At 41.7% G+C, this 23,370-nt stretch overlaps 1 protein-coding gene across 3 annotated transcripts in view; it reads right to left on the bottom strand.

The window, feature by feature from the left end:
• Window positions 1-529: 529 nt before the first annotated feature.
• Window positions 530-23,370, bottom strand: part of ANKUB1 (ankyrin repeat and ubiquitin domain containing 1) — a 35,450-nt gene continuing 12,609 nt past the window's right edge. For 2 of the 3 annotated variants that reach the window (XM_038416865.2, XM_043491944.1), the window contains exons 3-6: window positions 22,890-23,106; window positions 15,367-15,481; window positions 12,248-13,177; window positions 530-2,826 (exon numbers count right to left, since the gene is read on the bottom strand). In XM_038416865.2, coding sequence (XP_038272793.1) covers window positions 2,742-2,826; window positions 12,248-13,177; window positions 15,367-15,481; window positions 22,890-23,106 — 1,347 coding nt within the window. In that variant the 3' untranslated portion in view covers window positions 530-2,741. Of the gene's footprint in view, window positions 2,827-5,908; window positions 5,963-12,247; window positions 13,178-15,366; window positions 15,482-22,889; window positions 23,107-23,370 lie in introns of those variants that run through there. The other variant, XM_038416866.2, reaches the window with a different exon arrangement.

Genomic DNA, 23,370 nt, shown 5'->3' with positions numbered 1-23,370 from the left:
TTGTGGCTTTTTGTTTATTGATGACACTGTAATTCTTATAAAGTGAAGTCTAGTGTTATACAACACTACACAATGGGACCAATTCTTTCATGCCACATAAACAACGAGGAGTGGGGTGGCACCTTAAAGACTAACATTTATTTGGGCATAAGCTTTCATGGGTAAAAAATCCACTTCTTCAGATGCATGGAAGAAGTGGGTTTTTACCTACGAAAGCTTATGCCCAAATAAATGGACTCCTCATTGTTTTTGTGCATACAGACTAACACGGCCACCCCCTGATACTCGGTTTCATGCCACAGTGGACAAATTTAAATGAGAGGAGGAGCAGATCCTAGATTCGTAGTTAAAAGGTAGTCACCAATTGGTTTTAAGTAAAAGTATGGTATAAATGTGCAGCCTTGAATATAAAGATATTATATGCTAATACTTGTCAAAAGAAGAATATAAAAAAATGGAAATACAAAGATTGTAATAATTTTTATTTGTACAATTCTGTAGAAAAACAATCTTTTGTGTGTGTGTGTGATTCATGTTGACATTGGTTGAGAAGAATACTGAGAAGTCAAAATCACAGGCAATATACAGTGCAATCAGTTGCTAGACCAACAAATGTATTCCAGTTGTTAATTTAATAGCTCACTTGCCCAACTTTTCTCTCATAGGAGTGAGAGGGGCAGAGGAGAAACACACAGGAAGACACACATACTCATTAAAAAGAAAAGGAGTACTTGTGGCACCTTAGAGACTAACTTATTTGAGCATAAGCTTTCGTGAGCTACAGCTCACTTCATCGGATGCATTTGCATCCAATGCATTCATACTCATTGTTACTCCTGCTTCCCACAGAACCACTGAAGGTACAGTCTCAGGGCATATCTACACTGCCCTGCAGTTCGCACTATGAGACGGTGAACAGCAGTGTGCACCAAAGTCCTGTGTTGTAACTCTCCAATGTGGATGCTGTGGGAACAAGGTTCCCAGTTCTCATTACCATAGTCCTGTTTGAAGAGGACTACGTTAATGTAAATGAGAAACCTTTTCGCTTGTGCCTGCAGCATCCACATGGGGGAGTTACAACACAGCACTTTGGTGTGAACTGCTCTTTACACCCCCATAGTCTGAGGCAGGCAAGGCAATGTAGGCATGCCCTCAGACATGATTTCTTCATTCATGTTTCAGGAAAGAATTTCAATCTGAAAGTGCTACCTGTATATTGGGGACATTTTGAGAGATGGAAATGATTTATTAGGCGATCTAATCCAGATGCCTGCCCATGCAGGAGATTTCATTTTATGAAATGGCAGGATTTTAAATGTGTGACCCCTTTTTCTTTGTGTATTTTACAGTATTTCTAATTCAGTTCATGAGACAGAGTATGTAATAGAATATTTCACACTAACTGTGGTCCCTGTTCTCCTATTTAAGTCAATGATGAAACTATGATTTCTCTGGAAGAAAAAAGTCAGGCTCTATACACCAAAATGTTTTGCAGAGACAAGTAATACTGTCTCAGTTAGAGCCTGATCATGTTAACTCTCTCCAAGTCTTATTCATTGTAACATTAGCTGATCAAGTCAGTGGATAAATCACACCGGCATGTGACAAGGGTGTCACTTTTTTTTTTTTTTTTAACCCTTTCCCATACCAAATGACTGGGCTCAGACAATAAAGGTCAGTCCCTTAGGCCAGGTCTATACTCAAAATTTAAATCAATCCACCTAAATAAGGGGAATGAAAAATCCACACTCCTGAGTGATGTAGTTAAGCCAACCTAACCCCGGCTGTAGATAGCACTGGATTGATGGAAGAATTCTTCTGGTGACCTAGCTCTTGGCTCTTGGGGAGGTGGATTAACTATGCCAAGGAGAGAATCCTTCATATCACTGTAATTAATTTCTACACTGAAGTGCTGCAGCTGTGCTGCTTAGCATTTCAAGTGTAGACAAGCCCTTGTAAACACTCCTGTTCCTCACACATTGGGTTCAATGGGACTGCACAAGTAAGGATTACTCATACAAGTAAGGTTTGGGAGAATGAGGACCCTAAATAATAAATCTCTCAATGGAACAGAGAAAGAAAGTATGCAAGAGAGAAATTTATGCAAGATAGATTTGCAGATGAGACTTAAAAAGGGACAAAAAGTCAATGAAGTAGAGAGACACAGAGCAGTCTGTTCCGGATAGCAGGAGCTGCAGAAAAGGTTTTAATCAAAGTCATTTTGAAACTGTTTTGGTGATAGGAGGTCTTTAAACTTGGAGGGAGTGCTGGAGGATGAAGTCTGTTAGCATGACTAGCGGGAAGATTCTCACAGGCTCTGCTTAGCATACTAAAGCTTAGTCCTAGGTGATCTAATTTTTCTTTCACAGTGGTGCTATTCAATGCTGAAAATCTTTGGTTCACACTAATCTAATGAGTTGTTCTTTTTCCCTTACACATTACATTCAGTTTTTCAGAATTATTTTTGTCACATGATTTAATCTTTATTCTCTTTAGAGCTACAGAGATTAAATATCTGTTACAGACAAAGCCCAGAGCATCCACTAATGATTTATACATTATCTTCATGTAATTTATTAATATACCTTCATTACCCATATCTGTTTACTATGTCAGTGGAAAAATTGAATTTAGGATACGTGTCGAATAGGACATCATTGATATCGTTAGAGCATTCAAACATAGGCTCTCTTCCCAAACTACAGGTTCCTGGAAACATTCAATATGAAATCAGGTCTTTATCAGTATACAGGTTTGCAGACACTCTTCTTAGCTAGAGTTCTTGCAATTCCCAGTTGTTGAAGCCATGGTTTCTCTTTAAATGCACTGCAAGACAAGTGACAGGACAAATTAACTGTTTCCATATTTTATATATATATATCTCCATCCTGCACTTTTTGCACAGGCAAAACTTCCATTGACTTTACTGTGTCTTTTGCCCAAGTAAGAAATGCAACATCAAGTTCATAATATACAATTCTTCTCACTAATGGCCTGATTATCAGTCTGACTATGCACAATTAGTTGTCTAATTTGTGTGTTTCAGAGTAGCAGCCGTGTTAGTCTGTATCCGCAAAAAGAAAAGGAGTACTTGTGGCACCTGAGAGACTAACAAATTTATTTGAGCATAAGCTTTTGTGAGCTACAGCTTACTTCATCAGATGCATTTGGTGGAAAAAACAGTGGGGAGATTTTATATACATAGAGAACATGAAACAATGGGTGTTACCATACACACTCTAAGGAGAGTGATCAGGTAAGGTGAGCTATTACCAGCGGAGGGTAGGGGACAAAAAAAAAAAAAAACCTTTTGTAGTGATAATGTGGGCCATTTCTAGCGGTTGACAAGAAAGTGTGAGGAACAGTGGCGAGTGGGGGGCAATAAACATAGGGAAATAGTTTTACTTTGTGTAATGACACATCCACTCCCAGTCTTTATTTAAGCCTAATGTAATGGTGTCGAGTTTGCAAATTAATTCCAATTCAGCAGTCTTGTTGGAGTCTGTTCTGAAGTATTTTTGTTGAAGAATTGCAACTGTAATCAAGTGACCAGAGAGACTGAAGTGTTCTCTGACTGGTTTTTGAATGTTATAATTCCTGACGTCAGATTTGTGTCCATTTATTCTTTTACGTAGAGACTGTCCGGTTTGGCCAGTGTACATGGCAGAGGGGCATTACTGGCATATGATAGCATATCACATTGATAGATGTGCAGGTGAACGAGCCTCTGATAGGATGGCCGATGTGATTAGGCCCTATAATGGTGTCCCCTGAATAGATATGTGGACACAGTTGGCAACACGCTTTGTTGAAAGGGTAGGTTCCTGGGTTAGTGTTTTTGTTGTGTTTGCTGGTGAGTATTTGGTTCAGATTGGGGGGCTGTCTGTAAGCAAGGACTGGCCTGTCTCCCAAGATCTGTGAGAGTGATGGGTCGTCTTTCAGGATAGGTTGTAGGTCCATGATGATGCGTTGTAGAGGTTTTAGTTGGGGGCTGAAGGTGATGGCTAGTGGAGTTCTGTTGTTTTCTTTGTTGGGCCTGTCCTGTAGTAGGTAATGTCTGGGTAGTCTTCTGGCTCTGTCAGTCTGTTTCTTCACTTCAGCAGGTGTGTACTGTAGTTGTAAGAACGCTTGATAGAGATCTTGTAGGTGTTTGTCTCTGTCTGAGGGGTTGTATCGTAGAGCTTGGCTGTAGACAATGGATCGTGTGGTGTGGTCTGGATGAAAGCTGGAGGCATGTAGATAAGTAATAGCAGTTCGTAGGTTTTCGGTGGTGTTTATGTGACCATCGCTTATTAGCACTGTAGTGTCCAGGAAGTGGATCTCTTGTGTGGCTGATCCAGGCTGAGGTTGATGGTGCGATGGAAATTGTTGAAATCATGGTGGAATTCCTCAAGGGCTTCTTTTCCATGGGTCCAGATGATGAAGATGTCATCAATTTAGTGCAAGTAGAGTAGGGGTATTAGGGGACGAGAGCTGAAGAAGCGTTGTTCTAAGTCAGCCATAAAAATGTTGGCATACTGTGGGGCCATGCGGGTACCCATAGCAGTGCCGCTGATTTGAAGGTATACATTGTCCCTAAATGTGAAATAGTTATGGGTGAGGACAAAGTCCAGCCACCAGGTTTCCCGTGTCATTATCGGGGATACTGTACCTGACAGCTTGTAGTCCATCTTTGTGTGGAATGTTGGTGAAAAGAGCTTCTACATCCATGGTGGTAGGATCGTGTTTTCAGGAAGATCACCGACGGATTGTAGTTTCCTCAAGAAGTCAGTGGTGTCTTGAAAATAGCTGGGAGTGCTGGTAGCACAGGGCCTGAGGATGGAATCTACATAGCCAGACAATCCTCCTATCAGGGAGCCAATGCCTGAGATGATGCGGCGTCCAGGATTTCCAGGTTTATGGATCTTGGGTAGCAGATAGAATACCCCTGGTTGGAGTACTAGGGATGTGTCTGTGCGGATTTGTTCTTGTGCTTTTTCAGGGAGTTTCTTGAGCAGATGGTGTAGTTTCTTTTGGTAACCCTCAGTGGGATCAGAGGGCAATGGCTTGTAGAATGTGGTGTTGGAGAGCTGCCTAGCAGCCTCTTGTTCATATTCCGACCTATTCATGATGACGACAACACCTCCTTTGTCAGCCTTTTTGATTAGGATGTCAGCGTTGTTTCTGAGGCCGTGGATGGCACTGTTTTCTGCACGGCTGAGGTTATGGGGCAAGTGATGCTGGTTTTCCACAATTTCAGCCCGTGCACATTGGCGGAAGCACTCTGTGTAGAAGTCCAGTCTGTTGTCCACCCAGAATCCTTCTTTTTGTAGTGTTGGTAGGAAGGTCTCTGTGGATTAGTATGCTGTTCAGAGGTGCGTTGGAAATATTCCTTGAGTCAGAGATGTCGAAAAAAAGGATTCTAGGTCACCACAGACCTGTATCATGTTCATGGGGGTGGAGGGGCAGAAGGAGAGGCTCAGAGATAGGATAGATTTTTCTGCTGGGCTAAGAGTATAGCTGGATAGATTAAGGGAACCACTGTTGTGGCCCGTTGTGGCATGTAGTAGTTTAGAGTCCTTTTTCTTTTGTAGAGAAGCAAAGTGTGTGTTGTAAATGGCTTGTCTAGTTTTTGTAAAGTCCAGCCACTAGGAAGTTTGTGTGGAGGGTTGGTTTTTATGAGAGTATCCAGTTTTGAGAGCTCATTCTTAATCTTTCCCTGTTTGCTGTATAGGATGTTGATCAGGTGGTTCCTCGGTTTCTTTGAGAGTGTGTGGCACAAATTGTCAGAATAGTCTGTGTGGTATGTAGATTGTAATGGATTTTTTACCTTCAGTCCTTGTGGTATGATGTCCATCTGTTTGCATTTGGAAAGGAAGATGATGTCTGTCTGTATCTATACGAGTTTGATGGATTTCCACTCCATACGGCTAAATTCAGTGCCTTGCATTATGACAGGTTTCAGAGTAGCAGCCGTGTTAGTCTGTATCCGCAAAAAGAAAAGGAGTACTTGTGGCACCTTAGAGACTAACAAATTTATTTGAGCATCAGATGAAGTGAGCTACAGCTTACTTCATCAGATGCATGCAGTGGAAAATACAGTGGGGAGTTTTTATATACACAGAGAACATGAAACAATGGGTGTTACCATACACACTATAACAAGAGTGATCAAGTAAGGTGAGCTATTACCAGCAGGAGAGAAAAAATATAATTCCATGATTGAAAGTCATTGAATGTGCATATGATATGGTTAGATACAAACAGGCCAGGAGCAGCAACCTGATATGAGTGCACACTGGGAACTGCTGTTGTAGTGTACACAAATTAGATACACGATTGCTCACAGGAAATTCAGAAAATCAGGTAAATGTATGGGAAACAACAGTGAAGATCAAATATCATAGTTTTTATCTAGTGATAAATTAAAACCATTTGTCACGCATCTTTTATCTACAGTGTCCATCCATCCAGTATTTTGATAATCCCAAAAACCCCATTCACAAAGTATATTTTGAAGCATTTTTATCATATTACCACATCATTCTGTTAAGCTGGATACATATATTGCCAGTACTACTATTAATATATTTTATACTGAAATCCTCAAGGATTCTTTAAAATTATTGCCTAAAAAGAAGCAGTTTTGATAGTGCATAAGCCCAATGTCTGAATCAGCAGATTCATTTACACAATGCATACACTACTGTTTTGGTAATAGAACATGTCTATCTGTGGCCCTGATCATGTCCTTCAGATTCAAGCATCTATCTCCCCTGCTAGAGCAGGGATCCATGGAACCTACAGCTATATGCCTGTTATACCAAACCTGAGTGGGCAATGGGGTGGCCAGTTCTGTTCCTCTTTGCTGCTGCTGTGGGACTGGCTCCTGCACAAGAGCTCCTGGGGCTCTGTCTGGCCTTGCCCCGCTTCAGCATTCTGTGTCCCAAATCAGAGTTGGGGACTTACATTGCACCTGGGCAGGCCGGGCTGGAGGGCAGTGGTGCAGCATGGTGCTAGGGACAGCAGCTGCAGCAGGGATGTCTCTGCAGCAGTGGTGGGCAACCTGCGGCCCATCAGGATAATCTGATTGTGGGTTGTGAGACATTTTGCTGACATTGACCATCCGTAGGCACAGCCCCCCGAGCTCCCAAGTGGCCACAGTTCGCTGTTCCCAGCCAATGTGTGTGTGTGTGTGGGGGGGGGGAGATCCTTGGGGGCAACCTGGACCAGGAAAAGTCTTGTTTGTGCATCTCCACTGAAGCGAGGGGGGATATGTGCAGGGATATGGAGGTGGAGCAGCCAGTCATTCCAAAGACAAGGCAACCTACCCTCCCTCTTCCAACAATTAATAGAGAACTCTGAAGAACTCCATGTAGAGTGTTCCTCCTCCAATACCCAAACCATTGATTGTACCACATAAGAACAGCCATACTGGGTCAGACCAATGATCCATCTAGCCCAGTATCCTGTCTTCTGACAGTGGCTGGTGTCAAAAAGAAAAGGAGTACTTGTGGCACCTTAGAGACTAACAAATATATTTGAGCATAAGCTTTCGTGAGCTACAGCTCACTTCATCGGATTCATGGCTGGTGTCAGATGCTTCAGAGGGAGTGAACAGAACAGGGCAATTTACTGAGTTCCAGTCCCAGGTTCTAGCAGTCAGAGGTTTAGGGACACCAGAACATGGGGAAGGAGGTTGATCTGACAAAGTGCCACATTACTACTTAAGAATGGCAATTAGAATCAGAAAGCCATAGAAATGTAGGGGTACTGGAAGGGACCTCAATAGGTCATCTAGTCCAGTCCCCTGCACTGAGGCAGGACTAAGTATTAACTAGTATTAACTAATTAACCACCGCTGACAGGTGTTTGTCTAACCTGTTCTTAAAAATCTCTCTATACCATTATCCAAATCATTTATGAAGGTATTTGAATAGAACTGAACCTAGGATAGATCCCCAGGGGACACCACTTGATATGCTCTTCCAGCTTGATTGTGAATCACTGATAACTACTCTTTGAGTATGGTTTTCCAGCCAGTTGTGCACCCACCTTATAATAAGCTAATCTAGGCTATATTTCTCTAGTTTGTTTCTGAGGTCACGTAAACCAATATCAAAAGCCTTACTAAAGTTGACATATATCACCATCTATTACTTTCCCCCTATCCACAAGGCTGGTTATCCCGTCAAAGAAGGATATTAGGTTTGTTTGACATGATTTGTTCTTGATTAATCCATGTTGACTCTTATCTTATTCAAATTGATTATCTGAATTCAGGTACTGAAGTTAAACTTGCATAATCACAGGTTTCAGAGTAGCAGCCGTGTTAGTCTGTATTCGCAAAAAGAAAAGGAGTACTTGTGGCACCTTAGAGACTAACAAATTTATTAGAGCATAAGCTTTCGTGAGCTACAGCTCACTTCATCGGATGAAGTGAGCTGTAGCTCACGAAAGCTTATGCTCTAATAAATTTGTTAGTCTCTAAGGTGCCACAAGTACTCCTTTTCTTTTTGTGAAGTTAAACTGACAGGTCTATAATTCTCTGGGCTGTCCTTATTCCCCTTTTTATAGATAGGTACTATATTTGCCCTTTTCCAGTCCTCTGGGATTGCTCCTGTCCTCCACAAGTTTTAAAAAAATAAATCGCTAATGGTTCAGAGATCTCTTCAGCCAGCTCCTTCTAGGATGTATTTCATCAGGCCCTGCTGATTTGCAGACATCTAAGTAATTCTTAACTTGTTCTTTTCCTATTTTAGCCTCAGACCCTGTCCCATTTACACAGATATTCGCTCTGTTAGTTGTCCAGCCACTGCTAACTTCTTCGGTGAAAACAAACAAAAAAGGCATTTAACACTTTCGTCATCGCTGCATTTTCTATTGTCTTTCCCTCATCATTGAGTGATGGGCCAATCCTTGGTCTGCTGCTTGCTTCTCGTGTATTTATAAATACACTTTCTTTCTACCCTTTATGTTCCTAGCTAGTTTCATCTTGTTTTGTGAGCTGGTCTTTCTAATTTTGTCCCTACATGCTTATGTTGTTTTTTTCATATTCATCCTTTGTAATTTGTAATTACCACCTAAAAGCAATCCCTTTTTTCTGAACATATATTGAACCTGAGCCTGCAAGCTGCTTGGCATCTACTAAGAGATGCTGAGCACCCTCAACTCAAAGCCAGGAGATGCCCCGCAGCCTGGGTCTAATTATCACAGAGGTTCTCAAACCGGGGGTTGCACCCCCATTGCAGATGGGGTTGCAGCAATCCCTAGTGTGTGGAGGATGCCAGTTTGCTCTGCACAGTGCAACTTCACATGTACGGTAGGTAGGTAGGTCACAGTGCATGAAGGATGCCATTTTTCTCTACAAAATGGCATCCTCCACATAGGGTGACCACCTTTTCAACATGCAAAAATGGAGGAGCCCTGCCTGCCCATCCACTTCCCCCTAAGGCTCTGGCCAGGCCAGAAGACAAAGCTGGACAGCGGTAAGAGCTGCCTAGGGAGCCTGGGCTGCTGTGGGGAGCACTGGACCCTCCACCTGTCCTGGGTGGGAGGCTGGGGTGCCCAAGAAGAGTCCCTGGCCTTTGTCCCTGCCCCTGGGGCATGCCACTTGGGGCAGGGGGATCATCCATGGCTCCACACAGCATTTCAGGCTCCCTGGGTGACTCTTATTACTGCCCGGTTCCAGCTTCTGGCCTGGCCAGGGGCAGGGTTTTGGGGGGGGAAGAGGAGGAGCAGGGGACAGGGCCTCATGGCCTGGGGGGTGGCTAAAGCCCACCTCAGCCCCCCCCCCACCAGGAAAAGGCTGGCATCATCCCTGAGCCTCAGGCAGGCGCAGAGTGGCGCTGCAGGAAATTTGAGACAAATGGTGACCTGAACTTGAAATGTACATTTGGGACTGTCCTGCTCAATTAGGGACAGGTGGGTCTCCCTACCTCTGCACAGTGTGACCTTGCATGTGCCATAAGTATGAGGTCACACTGTGCGGAGAGAAAAATGGCTTCCTCCATGCAGTATGACCTCACATGTATGGAGCGTGCAAGTTCACACTGTGCAGAGAATGCCATTTTGCTCTTCAAAATGGCATCCTCCATGCTGTCTGGGGTCTCAGGAGGAAATAATTCATTAAAATGGGGTCATGCCAGCAAAAAGTTTGGGAACCTCTGAGATATCACTTCATGGAAATAGACTCAAACTTAGCACTGGCTCTCTTCACACTTTTCAGTGTTTCCATTTGCACCTTAGAATTCTACATTTCTCCTCTCCGTCTTTTAGCCATAAAAAAAAAAAATCTGACAGATTCTTCCTGACACCTATTACTAACAGCAATTCAAAATTATCTCTTTTTCTTGATATTTTTCTGCCCTTTAATAGTTTCAACACCCTCTTTCTTCCCCGCGGGTGAAGGAGTCCACCCTCCTCCCAGCAGTTTTATTTTTAAAACGAAAAGGAACAATAACAAATGTGCCAGATCCTGAGCTCCTCACTCAACATTTACTGAGACAAATTCCCATTGACTGAATAAAACACTAACACCCTGATTCATCAAGACACTTAAGTCCATGCGGAGTGCCTTTGAAGTCAATGGTGCTTAAAATTAGGCATGTACTTAATTCCCTTCATATCGATCCAAATTCTGATGTCTTCACTTAGTTGCAGATTCAACAAGGTAATTACTTTTCCTTTAAAAGTGTCTTATTAACTTCTTCTGCATAATTTACATAACCCCCCTCTTATTGTGCATGTTTAATGTTCCTGGGAATGTGTAGTACTTCCTCACTCATAATTTACTGTGTTACCTAGTTCTTCTATGTTTGTTGTTTAAGAATTTTTTCAGCCTTCTCTCAAGCTTCCTATTTATATTTCTAGACTCAAGGGCATTGGCTAAGTGCAAGGATTCTGGTCAGCTAAAGATGTTCTTCCATCAACAATTATTCTCAGTACGAGGCCTCAATTGTAACTGATACGTTTGCTAATAACTGCTACCAGTAGGTGGCAGTAATCCCTCATCAAACATATCCTACAAAAGTTTCCTGCAAATATCTATCCACAATGTTGTTGTAGCCGCGTGGGTGCTAGGATATAAGAGAGACAAGGTGAGTGAGGACCTTTATACACCTCAGATTCATTAATTACAGTAAAGGAAGAAAAAGGGAAGTAAAAGGAAAATGATCGTTCTTTTATTGGACCAGCTTCTGGTGATGAAAGAGACAAGCTTTCGAGCTACACAGAGCTCTTCCTCAGGTCAGGGAAAGGTATTCAGAGTGTCACAGCTAAATACAAGATCTAACAGATAGTTTAGCGTAAGTTGTTAGTACATATTCTAAGGGGCCATTTACCTTAGTACCTTTCCCAGACTGGAGGAAGAGTTCTGTGTGACTCAAAAGCTCGTCTCTCTCACCAACAGATGTTTGGTCCAATAAAAGATTTACCTCATCCACCTTGTCTCTGAAAATATCGGTTATTTGCAACTTCCAAGAAAGTGCCAATTATAATTAACAGTCCATTATTAAAGAACCTTAGTGACCAGTTGTAACATCACACAAACAAAATACAGCTTTAAAAAACCTGATAGTTTTTGGATCAGCTTCTACATATTTTGGTTCCTTTTCTCATGCATTTTAATAGCGAGGGCAAAACAGAACTGTAAATCAAATCACATTATTATACTTAGAAACTACAGTTTCTTACCTGTTGTAACAGTTGTTCTTTGAGATATGGCTGCAGACATGTATTCTACAACCCACCCTTCATCTCCTAGGGAGATGGACGGGTGGCAGATCTTGCACATGAGCCTCCCCCAGACACTTCAGACAGCTGGAGTCCGGGTCGCTCACTGGCATAGGCTTGCCACAGGAGGCACAGGGTTTGAAGTCTGGAGACTTGGGCATGTCCTTCTACGCAACTGTGAGGCCTAACTATATATCTATTACTAAGAGAAATAAATAAAGGTAACTAAACTTGCGAAGAAAGAAGGGCATAACAAAGCCACTAGATGAAAGGCTTGCCAAAGCAAGAGGAGTTGTTCCAGCGACCATCAAGGGCGGTAAGAAGGAACTGAGAGGGTGTGGGCTGTCCGGGGCCCTTATACCAGTGCATGAGCGCGTAGCATCAGAGGGTGCTAGAACTGGTTCAACGGATACCACTGAAGGAAAAATCTCCGACTGTGCAGTGTGGAATGGACATGAGCAAACACCGGAAGAAGAAAATATAAACACCTGGGAGGGACATAAATAAAGAAGGAAAACAAAAGAGAATACCATACCTGGCAATAGCTAAGCAGTAGATTGCATTATCTCTTGGAGTTCTTCCATTGTGTTCTGAGAAACACTCAGAGGAGGAATTTAAGAGCAATTTAGCACTAGGTGTTGAATAGTAGAAAGGAGGGCGTGAATTTCTGAGGCTCGAAATAGGGGGCAGAGGAACTTTAGCTAAACACATATTTTGGTCCATACTTTCATCTTTTCTAGGCTGAGCAGCCTTCTTTCTAATACTCTTCTTTTGGTGAAGTCTGTGTATGTTAGGGAGCTTATTCGCATCTTCCAATGGACGTAATTTGAGCTTTATTACTGTTTGGTTCCCCTTTGTAACTGTCAAGGAACATGAATCTTTCTCATGTGGAGTTTGATCAGTTAGGTTTGGTAACTTATAGTCCTTATTGGCTGCTGCCTTGATCCTGGCTTTGGAAGTCATTTTCGGCTTTGTGAAGCCATCCACAATAACAGTGTCCCCCACTCGTGTTCTGAAGACTACAGCCTGGTTAAGCCATTTCGTGGTAAGGATGTGACTCTGAGCCCTAAGCAGCCACTGCTTTAATTTAATGTAGATCTTCATGGGAAGTGAAAAATTAGGATAAGAAACCACTGACCACATTTTGGTAACTAAATATAGCACACAATCCTTATGTTTCTGTTTGATGCATATGTTCAGAGGAATTTGCCCTACTGGATTTTGGCACTCTACGCACAAGACACTATAATTGACAAAGGCCTTCAGTATAATTAGTTGGCCTGCTTCTGCAGCTGCATGAACTGGACATTTAGTTACATCTGGATGATGTGTTTCCTGACACCATTCTCGGTAGGGATGAACACCCACTGCCTCATTGGGTCTCTCTCCCTGTTCCAGTATCCATGCCGTGAGCTCGAGGTGGCCAAAAAATGCTGCCATGTAAAGAGCCACCCTCTTTTGATATCTGACAAAAAGAAACATGCAAAAAAAGAATTAACTGAAGAAACTAAAGAAATCCAACGTAACATAAGCATTAGAAAAATACTACCTTTCAAAATTATGTATATTTCTTTGCAGAATGACAACACAAAAATATTCAGCCAAACATATGCCAAGATATGTCTTTAAGTCTCATAATTTTGTGCTCTAATGGGCTGATTAGATAATATGGTCCCCATATGAATAAGTAATTTGTACCTTTGTTAAAAGGGCTTAGTCACTGTTGATCATATTTGTTATCCACAAATGAAAAAGAGGCATATGCTGATTTTATAGTCTGAGGAGAGAAAATTTTAAGATGACCCACTAGAGGTATTGCGAGTGAAGAAGGGTTTCATAAAGTGGAACAGGATTTACAGTTTACACAAGGTAAGGCATTTCACATCCACATGACATTCAAAAATGTGAGAAGATGAGTACATGAGATCTTTAAAGGCCAGAGTACAGGTATTTCAGAGACAAATAATTAGACATTTTAAAAGTGGGGGAGGTGATTAAATGATACAGGTACAAAATAAGGGACGAGGATTAAAAAACATGTAAAGAGGATAGACTTGTGCAGCTAATTCTTATCTAACAATTCCTTATGTTCTATGTGTCCTTGTTCTTGGTAAAGACAGTAGAAACCACTTGCTATACAAAGCCACTACCACTAAATAGAAAAATAAACCATAGACTATCACCACAATCTAGGTATGGAGTATTGACACTGAGCTACAATCTCATATACTGTAATCCGTATGACAGTTATTTTAATTATATTGCATCTTTCATTACATTTCCACTGATAGAGAACTACTCTATTCTAGCTTAATACTCCATTCAAGTCTGTTATTCATACATTGCCCTTTTATATCCTACAGTGCATTCATAATTAGATACCACAAAGGTGCACTGTGTTTATAATGCCCAGATTTAAAGAAAACAGATTAAATTCAGATGAGATATTGCCATTTTCTGGAAAGTAGTATGTAAAAAATTGATGGGGTGATGTACTGTTCCTGTCAGCAATAGGATATTTGAACTCAGGACAGATTCTATAGTATGAAGGCAGTAATTAATTATTTCCAAATCTATAGCGTCAAGTCATTTGTTAGTTAGCATCCAGTGTAAAAAGACACCATTTGTTTATATTTCTGACACTTTACATTCTGGGTTTTTAATTAGTAAATTAAATATTGAGAATCTTGTGCTCCACTCCTGTAGTAACCCCATAGGATGGGGGAAACAAAAAAGTTGATAAGGTCAAATTCCACAAGGTGTGTAGCAATGTTCTAAACATGGTGCCACACTATCATGCAGTGCTGTTATTTCTTACAGGGGCAAAGGGCCAGTATACTGTATTTCATTTAGAATAACTCTTAATATCTTATGTCATGCCTAAGATCTTTCACAGTCAAATGATCTTCTTTATCCAGTTAGGTCAGTAATTAGATGCTTTTCCCTTGCAGTGATAACATCTGGGATCCTTTGTATCTCTCACCAAAGCTACGCACTGCAATACAGTTTAACTATACTGTAAGGAATGTATGTTAAGAGTTATTAAGGGGGCATTGGCTTGCAAAATCTCCATGAAAATGTACTGGCACAGTCACAAAATCTGCCTGGTCTTTACCTTTTATCATAACAACTTAAAACTAATAACCCTTTACCATAACAACTTAAAACTAATTGTCTAGGAAAAACTGATTCCAGATGAGTGGGCAAGTAGAATTTTACAAGGCTAGTATAAACAGTGCTCAGTTGTAAGAACAATTTATTAAAAACAATAGGGAAGAAGTGATGGTGATCTTTAGGGCAGCCTTCAGAAATGTCATTACAATTCCCAAATGTCCAAATAAGAGTGACTTTTTAAAATACAAACACTTCGGTTGTAAAATAAGAGCGTGATCAACTGAAATCAATATAGATCAGGCTCCAAATTACTAAAATGGGAGCTGGTATATTTTTTATATTATGAGAATATTTTTGCTATACTCCTTTTAGGAGATATTTCAATTGCTTGAATAGCACCTTAAATTAAAATACTAAAGTAAACTGGCAGTTGAATCCAAAACATAATCAATTTTCAAAAGACATTGTTAGGGAACAGAGGTGCTTGGACTGGAGAAGTTTTTAAATAGGCAAAAAAACAAGTGCAATTGGTTACCGTACTTGAGTACTGGTTCTTCATCAGACAGGAAGCGTTGGACTGTATGCTTGTTTCCTAAGAGGCACCCAGTCAGGAATTCTTTCCATCCATCCCACACATCCAGGCGAAGTGTTGTGCCTAGCAACAGTGAGCGAGATGCAATCACTTAGCTTGCTTCCAGCTTTGTTATTTTTGCAATTTATACATCTAAACCTCTTGGTTTGCATATAAAAGATATGTCTGCAAGCTACTGGCTGAAGTGTGTGCGTACTGGAACCCTCTGCTGAAGGGAATTGTCAGGCCACACCTGCAAATAGCTTGTCCTTTAGTGGCTGGCCAGAAAAGAGAATATAAACCCCCTAACATTGTGAATTTACCAAACAATCTGAAAAGGTGTTAGTTTTGGCTAGTTTATATTTAAAAAAGGTGATGCACACAGGTGAGATATCGATTGGTTACTTGGTCTGAAATAGCCTGAATTTTGTGACCTTCCAGGCATGTAGCAAAAACTGTCTATTGGAAGGGGTGTTAGAGAGGGTTGAGGATATGTTCTCAGAATGATGGGTGGATGGGAGGAGGCTGAAAGGAGCTTTTTGTAGCTGGTTGGCTAGTTGAGTTGTGCTATTGTTCCTGTCTGATGGTTTGCTTTTTAATGCCGCTGGAAGTATTATGTTGTAAATGTGGTTGAGTGTAAGGGCACATAGAGCCAGTGTACAGATGCCTTTTTTTTAATTTAAATCAAAATTAAAAAAAAACAAAACAGATAAATGGTAAGACAGACAGGACCTTGAGGGTTGCTACTAACAATCCACTATAATTTGATATTCACATTTTAAACATAGTCACAGACCCAACTTCCTGTAAAAGATTTGGGGCAGTGAAGTTCAGCAGGATTTTCCTGTTCTAGGAAGTATTGTAATTAAAACTTTCATTAGAGGGCATTAAAAACACTCTGGTCTCAGTCCTGATCTTTTTTTCATGGCTGTAACATCCACTGGTTTTTGGGGGTAGAAGTGGGCCCAGTGTTAAAATTGCAAATATCAGACAGGCTGTGAGATTCTAAATGTGATCCTTTAGAGTCTGTTCCTGGTAGGCTGATTTGATGTTTACACTTAAACTCCATGGAGTTATGCGAGTGGTAAATCAGCGTGAGTGTGGACAGCTCCCTCACACAAACCCCCACATCTGTAATGACTGCAACAGCCGTTGTGAATGCATCAGGACTACAAAACTAGGCCTCTAAGTTTTGGATCTCTAAAGTGTTTCTGTTCTGGTTTGGAATGTTACTGTGTATATACTCGGTTCAGGACGCTGCACCAAATATCCACACCCAAGATAGTAGAATTATTGATCAGATTACCTAGCTCATGATTTCAGTGGTTCAGTTTCTGTATGTATACTGTTGACCAAGTCCTTGGGCTTTTTTTCTGAATAGTTTTATAAGCAGTTTACATTTAGATTGTCTGCTGCTGAATGTTTATTTTTGTAATACTCTTTAAATGGTATTAGATATATGTTTGACCAGCAACTTAATTATCCATCTTTTGTAAATATACTCCTAGAAACCAAACATTGCTTGCTTGTTGCAAGTTTGTATTTGTCTGGGTTATTTTATATTTATTCCCTTTCTAAATATTGTGGTTATGGGGCCAAACCAAACATTGCCCTGTACCTTGTGTAGTCATCCACATTAATGCAAATTCGAGTAGGTATAAAGCATTTTCAGATCATAATAGTAGTATTTTCCACTGAGTGCATCCAATGAAGTGAGCTGTAGCTCAAGAAAGCTTATGCTCAAATAAATTTGTTAGTCTCTAAGGTGCCACAAGTACTCCTTTTAATTTTATAGTGGTATAAATTGACTATACAAGGTGCAGAATTGGTCTGTATTTCATATTCACTCTCCAGATTTAGGACGATGGTATGTTTAAATCTATATTAACATGCTAGTTTATTCCATACACTTATCCACAATCTTACATTTTCTACCTCAGGGAAAAATGAACCATATGATAACCTACTGCGTTTCGGAAGTCAAAAAGTTATGGTGGGATAAATTCTCCCTTTATATAGGCACTGATTCAGCAAGGTACTTAAACACATTCCTAACTTTAAGCAAGTGAGTAGTCCCATTGAAGTCTGATTCACCTCCATTAAAGTGAATGGGTTTATATGGAGTAGACACGAGGGAAGAAATTATGTCCTTATCTGTACTGTTGGTTGTCATTCATAGTTATACATGTCCTGTGTGATTAATTTCGTTATTATTTTTTCTTTCTTACCAATGGGTAAACCAAGGTACAGAGAGGCCAGGTGCTATACTCAAGGTCTCGAAGTGGCTTGTTGGCATACCCAGAAATAAAGACTAGGAGTCCTGACTTCCAACCAACCAGTCTAATAACTAGTGCCTCAGAGTATGGGGGCGGGGGGGGGGGTCTATGTGCCTTCTAAAAAACAAACAAAAACTGTGGATGTCCTCATTATCCACATAAATGTATAATCCTTTTTCAGTGCTACTAAGCTCTTAGTCACAGTGATGTCTTGTGGCACAGAGCGCCACAGATAATTTACATGCTGTATGGAATGTCCCTTTGTTCTTATTATGAGAAAATGTACATAAAGGTGCCCTGTTAAACATCTTTCCAGCAGTCATTATTACATACAGCTATATCAAGTCCCATCTTATGTCTCCCATCAAAACTAAACAGTCCCTGTCTTTTCAGTCTCTCATACAGAAATCTCTCCATACACAATCCCATTTTCTTACAACTACAATACCCACCTGCTGAAGTGAAGAAACAGATTGACAGAACCAGAAGAGAATCCAGAAGTTACCTACTACAGGACAGGCCCAACAAAGAAAATAACAGAACGCCACTAGGCATCACCTTCAGCCCCCAACTAAAACCTATCCAACGCATCATCAAGGATCTACAACCTATCCTGAAGGATGACCCATCACTCTCACAGATCTTGGGAGACAGGTCAGTCCTTGCTTACAGACAGTCCCCCAACCTGAAGCAAATACTCACCAGCAACCACACACTACACAGCAGAACCACTAACCCAGGAACCTATCCTTGCAACAAAGCCCATTGCCAACTCTGTCCACATATCTATTCAGGGGATACCATCATAGGGCCTAATCACATCAGCCACACTATCAGAGGCTCGTTCACCTGCACATCTACCAATGTGATATATGTCATCATGTGCCAGCAATGCCCCTCTGCCATGTACATTGGTCAAACTGGACAGTCTCTACGTAAAAGAATAAATGGACACAAATCAGACGTCAAGAATTATAACGTTCAAAAACCAGTTGAAGAACACTTCAATCTCTCTGGTCACTCGATTACAGACCTAAGAGTGGCTATCCTTCAACAAAAAAGCTTCAAAAACAGACTCCAATGAGAGACTGCTGAATTGGAATTAATTTGCAAACTGGATACAATTAATTTAGGCTTGAATAGAGACTGGGAATGGATGAGTCATTACACAAAGTAAAACTATTTCCCCATGTTGTTTCTCCCCCCACCCCACCCCCCACTGTTCTTCAAATGTTCTTGTTAACTTCTGGAAATGGCCTACCTTGCTTGTCACCATGAAAGGTTTTCCTCCTTTCCCCACCCTGCTGCTGGTGATGGCTCATCTTAAGTGATCACTCTCCTTACAGTGTGTATGATAAAACCCATTGCTTCATGTTCTCTGTGTGTGTATATAAATCTCCCCACTGTATTTTCCACTGCATGCATCTGATGAAGTGAGCTGTAGCTCATGAAAGCTTATGCTCAAATAAATTTGTTAGTCTCTAAGGTGCCACAAGTACTCCTTTTCTTTTTGCGAATCCCATTTTTGTCACTTCTCTCTTAATCCTCTCTGCTATATTTTTTGAGATTGATTGATCAGAACTGAATATAACAGGGATCGGCAACCTTTGGCACACGGCCCATTGGATAAATTCACTGACAGGCCAGGACGGTTTGTTTACCGCAGTGTCCGCAGGTTCAGCTGATTGCAGCTCCCACTGGCCGCAGTTCACTGTTCCAGGCCAATGGGGGCTGCAGGAAGCAGCTGCCAGCACATCCCTCTGCCTACGCTGCTTCCCGCCACTCCCATTGGCCTGGAACGGCAAACCGTGGCCATTGGGAGCTGCAATGGGCCAAACCTGCGGACGCTGCAGGTAATTAGAATATATTGTAACTAATTGAGCATAAGTACATGCACACTATGAATTACAGAATCACAGAAATGCAGGATTGGAAGGGACCTCGATAAGTCATCTATTCCAATCCCCTGCATGGAGGCAGTAGTAAGCATTAACTAGACCACCCCTGACAGGTGTTTGTCTAACCTCCTTAAAAACCTTATTTTTAAAAACCTCCTGTGGCAGATTCCACTACTTCCCTAGGTAATTTGTTCCAGTGTTTAGCTACTCTGATATTTAGGAAATTTTTTTCCTAATGTCTAACCTAAATCTCCCTTGCTGCAATTTAAGCCCATTTAAGTCCTGTCCTCAGTGGTTAAGAGGAACAATTTATCACCCTCTTCTTTTTATCAACCATTTACATTCTTAAAGACCGTTATGTCCCTCCTCAGTCTTCTCTTCTCCAGATTAAACAAACCCATTTTTTTCAATCTTTCCTTGTATGCATAAGCGCCGACTTCCCCTCTTTCCCTGGGGTGTTCGATCCCCCCCCCGCTCTGCCCCCACTCCACCCCTTCCATGAGGCCCCTCCCCTACCCCACCTGAGCAGCCCTGTGGGAAGCGCCGACAGGTAGGCAGAGGGGTGGGGACATGGCGCACTCAGGGGAGGAGGAGTAGGAGGTGGGGTGGGGGATGAGGGGAGCTTGCCTGCCAGTAGGTGCAGAGCACCCACTAATTTTTCCCCGTGGGTGCTCCAGCCCCGGAGCACCTACAGAGTCGGTGCCTATGCTTGTATGTCATGTTTTTTAGACTTTAATCATTTTTGTTGCTCTCCTCTAGACTTTCTCCAATTTCTCCACATCCTTCCCCAAGTGTGGTGCCCACAATTGAACACAGTTCTCTAACTGAGGCCTCATCAGAGCTGAGTAGAGTGGAAGAATTACTTCTCATGTCTTCGCTTACAACACTCTTGTTAATGTGTGTGACAGAGTGCCGAGCAACAGCACCTGATCCAGCAGTCTGACCATAGCAACTTCAATTAGTTGCCTTATAAACACCTGAATGTGGGAACTGAGCCAAACTTCATTAACTCAGAAGGTAAAAAGGCACAGGAAGGAAGAACAATGTGTGGGAGAGAAATTGATGTAGGTTGGTAGAGCCAATGACATAGGAGATTTCTCCCCTGCTGTGCTTAGAAGTCCCCAGCTGGCCTGTGCCAGCTAACTCAGGTATAGCTGTTAACTCATGAATAGTCCAAAGACTTCAATAGACACGTTGTCTGAGGAACTGCTCATGAGTGGGACTAAGCGGTTCACAATCTAGCCCTAATTAATCAATGAGGATCTTATTCTTCCACTGGTAGCAGAGTGCAGTGCGGAATGAACACTGTTGTCATAAGATACTACCAAGAAAAGTAGCAAATCCTGTGTGCTTTTTTTTAAAAGCAGCTATGGGTAGTTACAAGCTAAAATGGCCACAGAGTCCCATCCTGTAAAGTGCCAAAAGAGGACACAGTCAGAGGGAAGGAGGGGGATAACCCACAAAGATAACTGCTTGCATCAAATTATTCCCCTTTGAGAACTACAGGAAGTATAGATAAAGATACAAGTGACAGCTACCTTTTCTTATGATGCCACAGTTAATAAATTCAGCAGGTGGGGTACAGAATATTAACACTCCCTGAATGAACCAATCACACTAGTGAGGCAGTGCACCCTAGTTACTAGCTCCCAACCCCTCTCCAGATCTCCCAAATGCTTCTTGTCCAGCACCTACAAACTCCTCACCCAGCACCCAAAGTCAGCCATGATTTCTTGCCTTGATATTAATCCTTCAATATTTTCTGACCACAGCAGATTGAGAGATTTTAGGTTGTTACAAGAAACTGTTGCTGATTTGGGCACACAAGGTGGAAGAAGTTTGAGTATCTCTGATCTAGTGGACTAAGCAAAAGAGCAGGAGCTAGGAAGCCATGAAATCTAATTCTGGCATGAGGTTAACACACTGGGCCATATCTTACTCTACATTTAGACCGTTTTGTTGGTTAGGTTGGTCACCAGCATAGTGACCTAACAGAAAACTTCACTGGTATTTTTTTCATTTACAGTAAAAACTTTGTTATCCGGCATGTTTTGGGAATGAGGGGTGCCAGTTAGTCAAAAATTCCTGTTAACTAAGATTTATACTTACCAATGGAGGGAGGGAGTTTGGGTGCAGGAGGGGATTGAGGGCTGGGGGTTGGGCAGGGGCAGAGTACGGAGCCCCCATGGCCGTTCCTCTGCCTAGGAACAGGAGGGACACCTGGAAACCCTACTGAAGATTTGTATTGGGAGATAGCAGAAATGCCAGTTTCTAGAGCTTTCTGGTTGGTAAAGTGCTGGATAACAACTTTTACTGTATTTTTTAAATTTAAAAAATGACAAAACTTTGGTCAGCTGTCTGTAACATACAAAGTCAGTATGCCATCTAAGGAGTAATGTAATGCAGGGGTTCTTAACCTTTTTCTTTGAGGCCCCCCTCAACATACTATAAAAACTCCACAGCCCACCTGTGTCACAACTGTTTTTCTGCATATAAAAGCTAGAGCCAGCATTAGGGGGTATCAAGCAGGGCAATTGCCCGAGGCTTCATGCTACAGGAGCCCCCGCAAAGCTACATTTCTTAAGCTTCAGCTTCAACCCCGAGTGGTGGGGCTCAGAACCCCGTGCTTCAACCCCATGCAGTGGGGCTTTGGCTTTCTGCCCTGGGCCCCAGAAAGTCTAATGCTGGCACTGCTTGAGGGACCCCCTGAAACCTGCTCGCAACCCCCCAGGGGGCCCCAGACCTCTGATTGAGGACCACTGATGCAAGGACAAGATTAACACCTTTGGGAGATGGACTGGGACTATAGCACAGTGGGATTGTAGGGGTAATATTTATTTTATATGTTGGTATGCAGGATTTCTGCAGCTTTCTGTGTATTCTCCCATCTTACAAGCAACACCCAGTCTGATAAGAATCCTCATTCTTCTCTCCCTTACACCAGTTTTATACTAGTGCATCTCCAGTGAAATAAATCCCAACTTACAATTGCACAAGTGCAGGCCCAATATTATTACAAGGGCATGCAGAAGTGCATTATGGGTTCCTTTTGGGCATCATTCATTTGTGTGTCTCCACCTGCCTTTCACATTGTTTTATTTTGAAGAGCATCATTTGACCCAAAATGTTTTTTTTTTAATACTGAGATCTGCATTAGAAAAGTATCAATAATAATAAAAATACTAATGCTTTTCAGGTTTCCCTAAATATAAACTTAATGATAAATATTCCTTAAATACAGAAAACGGACACGTTATAGACATATTGGGTCACCATTGCTCTATTTAGTAGGTAGTGAAAATAAAACCTATCTTATACCTATATCTAACTGGTAATCGTTCAGTGTGTTGCAGTCATACATCTCCTTGCCCTCTGGAGTCCTGAGACAATAAACACTATTTGGAAAGCCACATTTCAGGGTTACCAGTGTTTTCAAAAGGGACACTTTTGTAGCAAGAAGATAAATACTCCCCTTAATGGGCACTTTCTCTTGAGTTACAGCATTGTACACATAGAAAGCTGGTTTGTCTTCTTCCTAAAAGCAAAAATAATAATGACATAAGTACTCCAGCAACAGTGCTCTTGTAAATTGTGCCTATAGTTTAGGTACACTCTTTTTACACATCTAAGGATCTACTGTCCTTTTTGTTTGAGCGTGGTCCAGTGGACAGAGCAGGAGACTAGATTCTATTACCAGTTATCCCTCAAACTGGCTGCTTGACCTTCATCCAGTCATTAAGGGCCTAAACCAACAAGATATTGAGCGCCTCTTGTGAGGTGCTGAACAACATAAGCTCCT

This window comes from Dermochelys coriacea, chromosome 9 (assembly GCF_009764565.3).
Source record: "Dermochelys coriacea isolate rDerCor1 chromosome 9, rDerCor1.pri.v4, whole genome shotgun sequence".
In the NCBI taxonomy this organism is placed as follows: Eukaryota; Metazoa; Chordata; order Testudines; family Dermochelyidae; genus Dermochelys; species Dermochelys coriacea.
The sequence above is the reverse complement of the archived record's forward strand: the minus strand, read 5'-3'. Positions and strand labels throughout refer to the sequence as shown.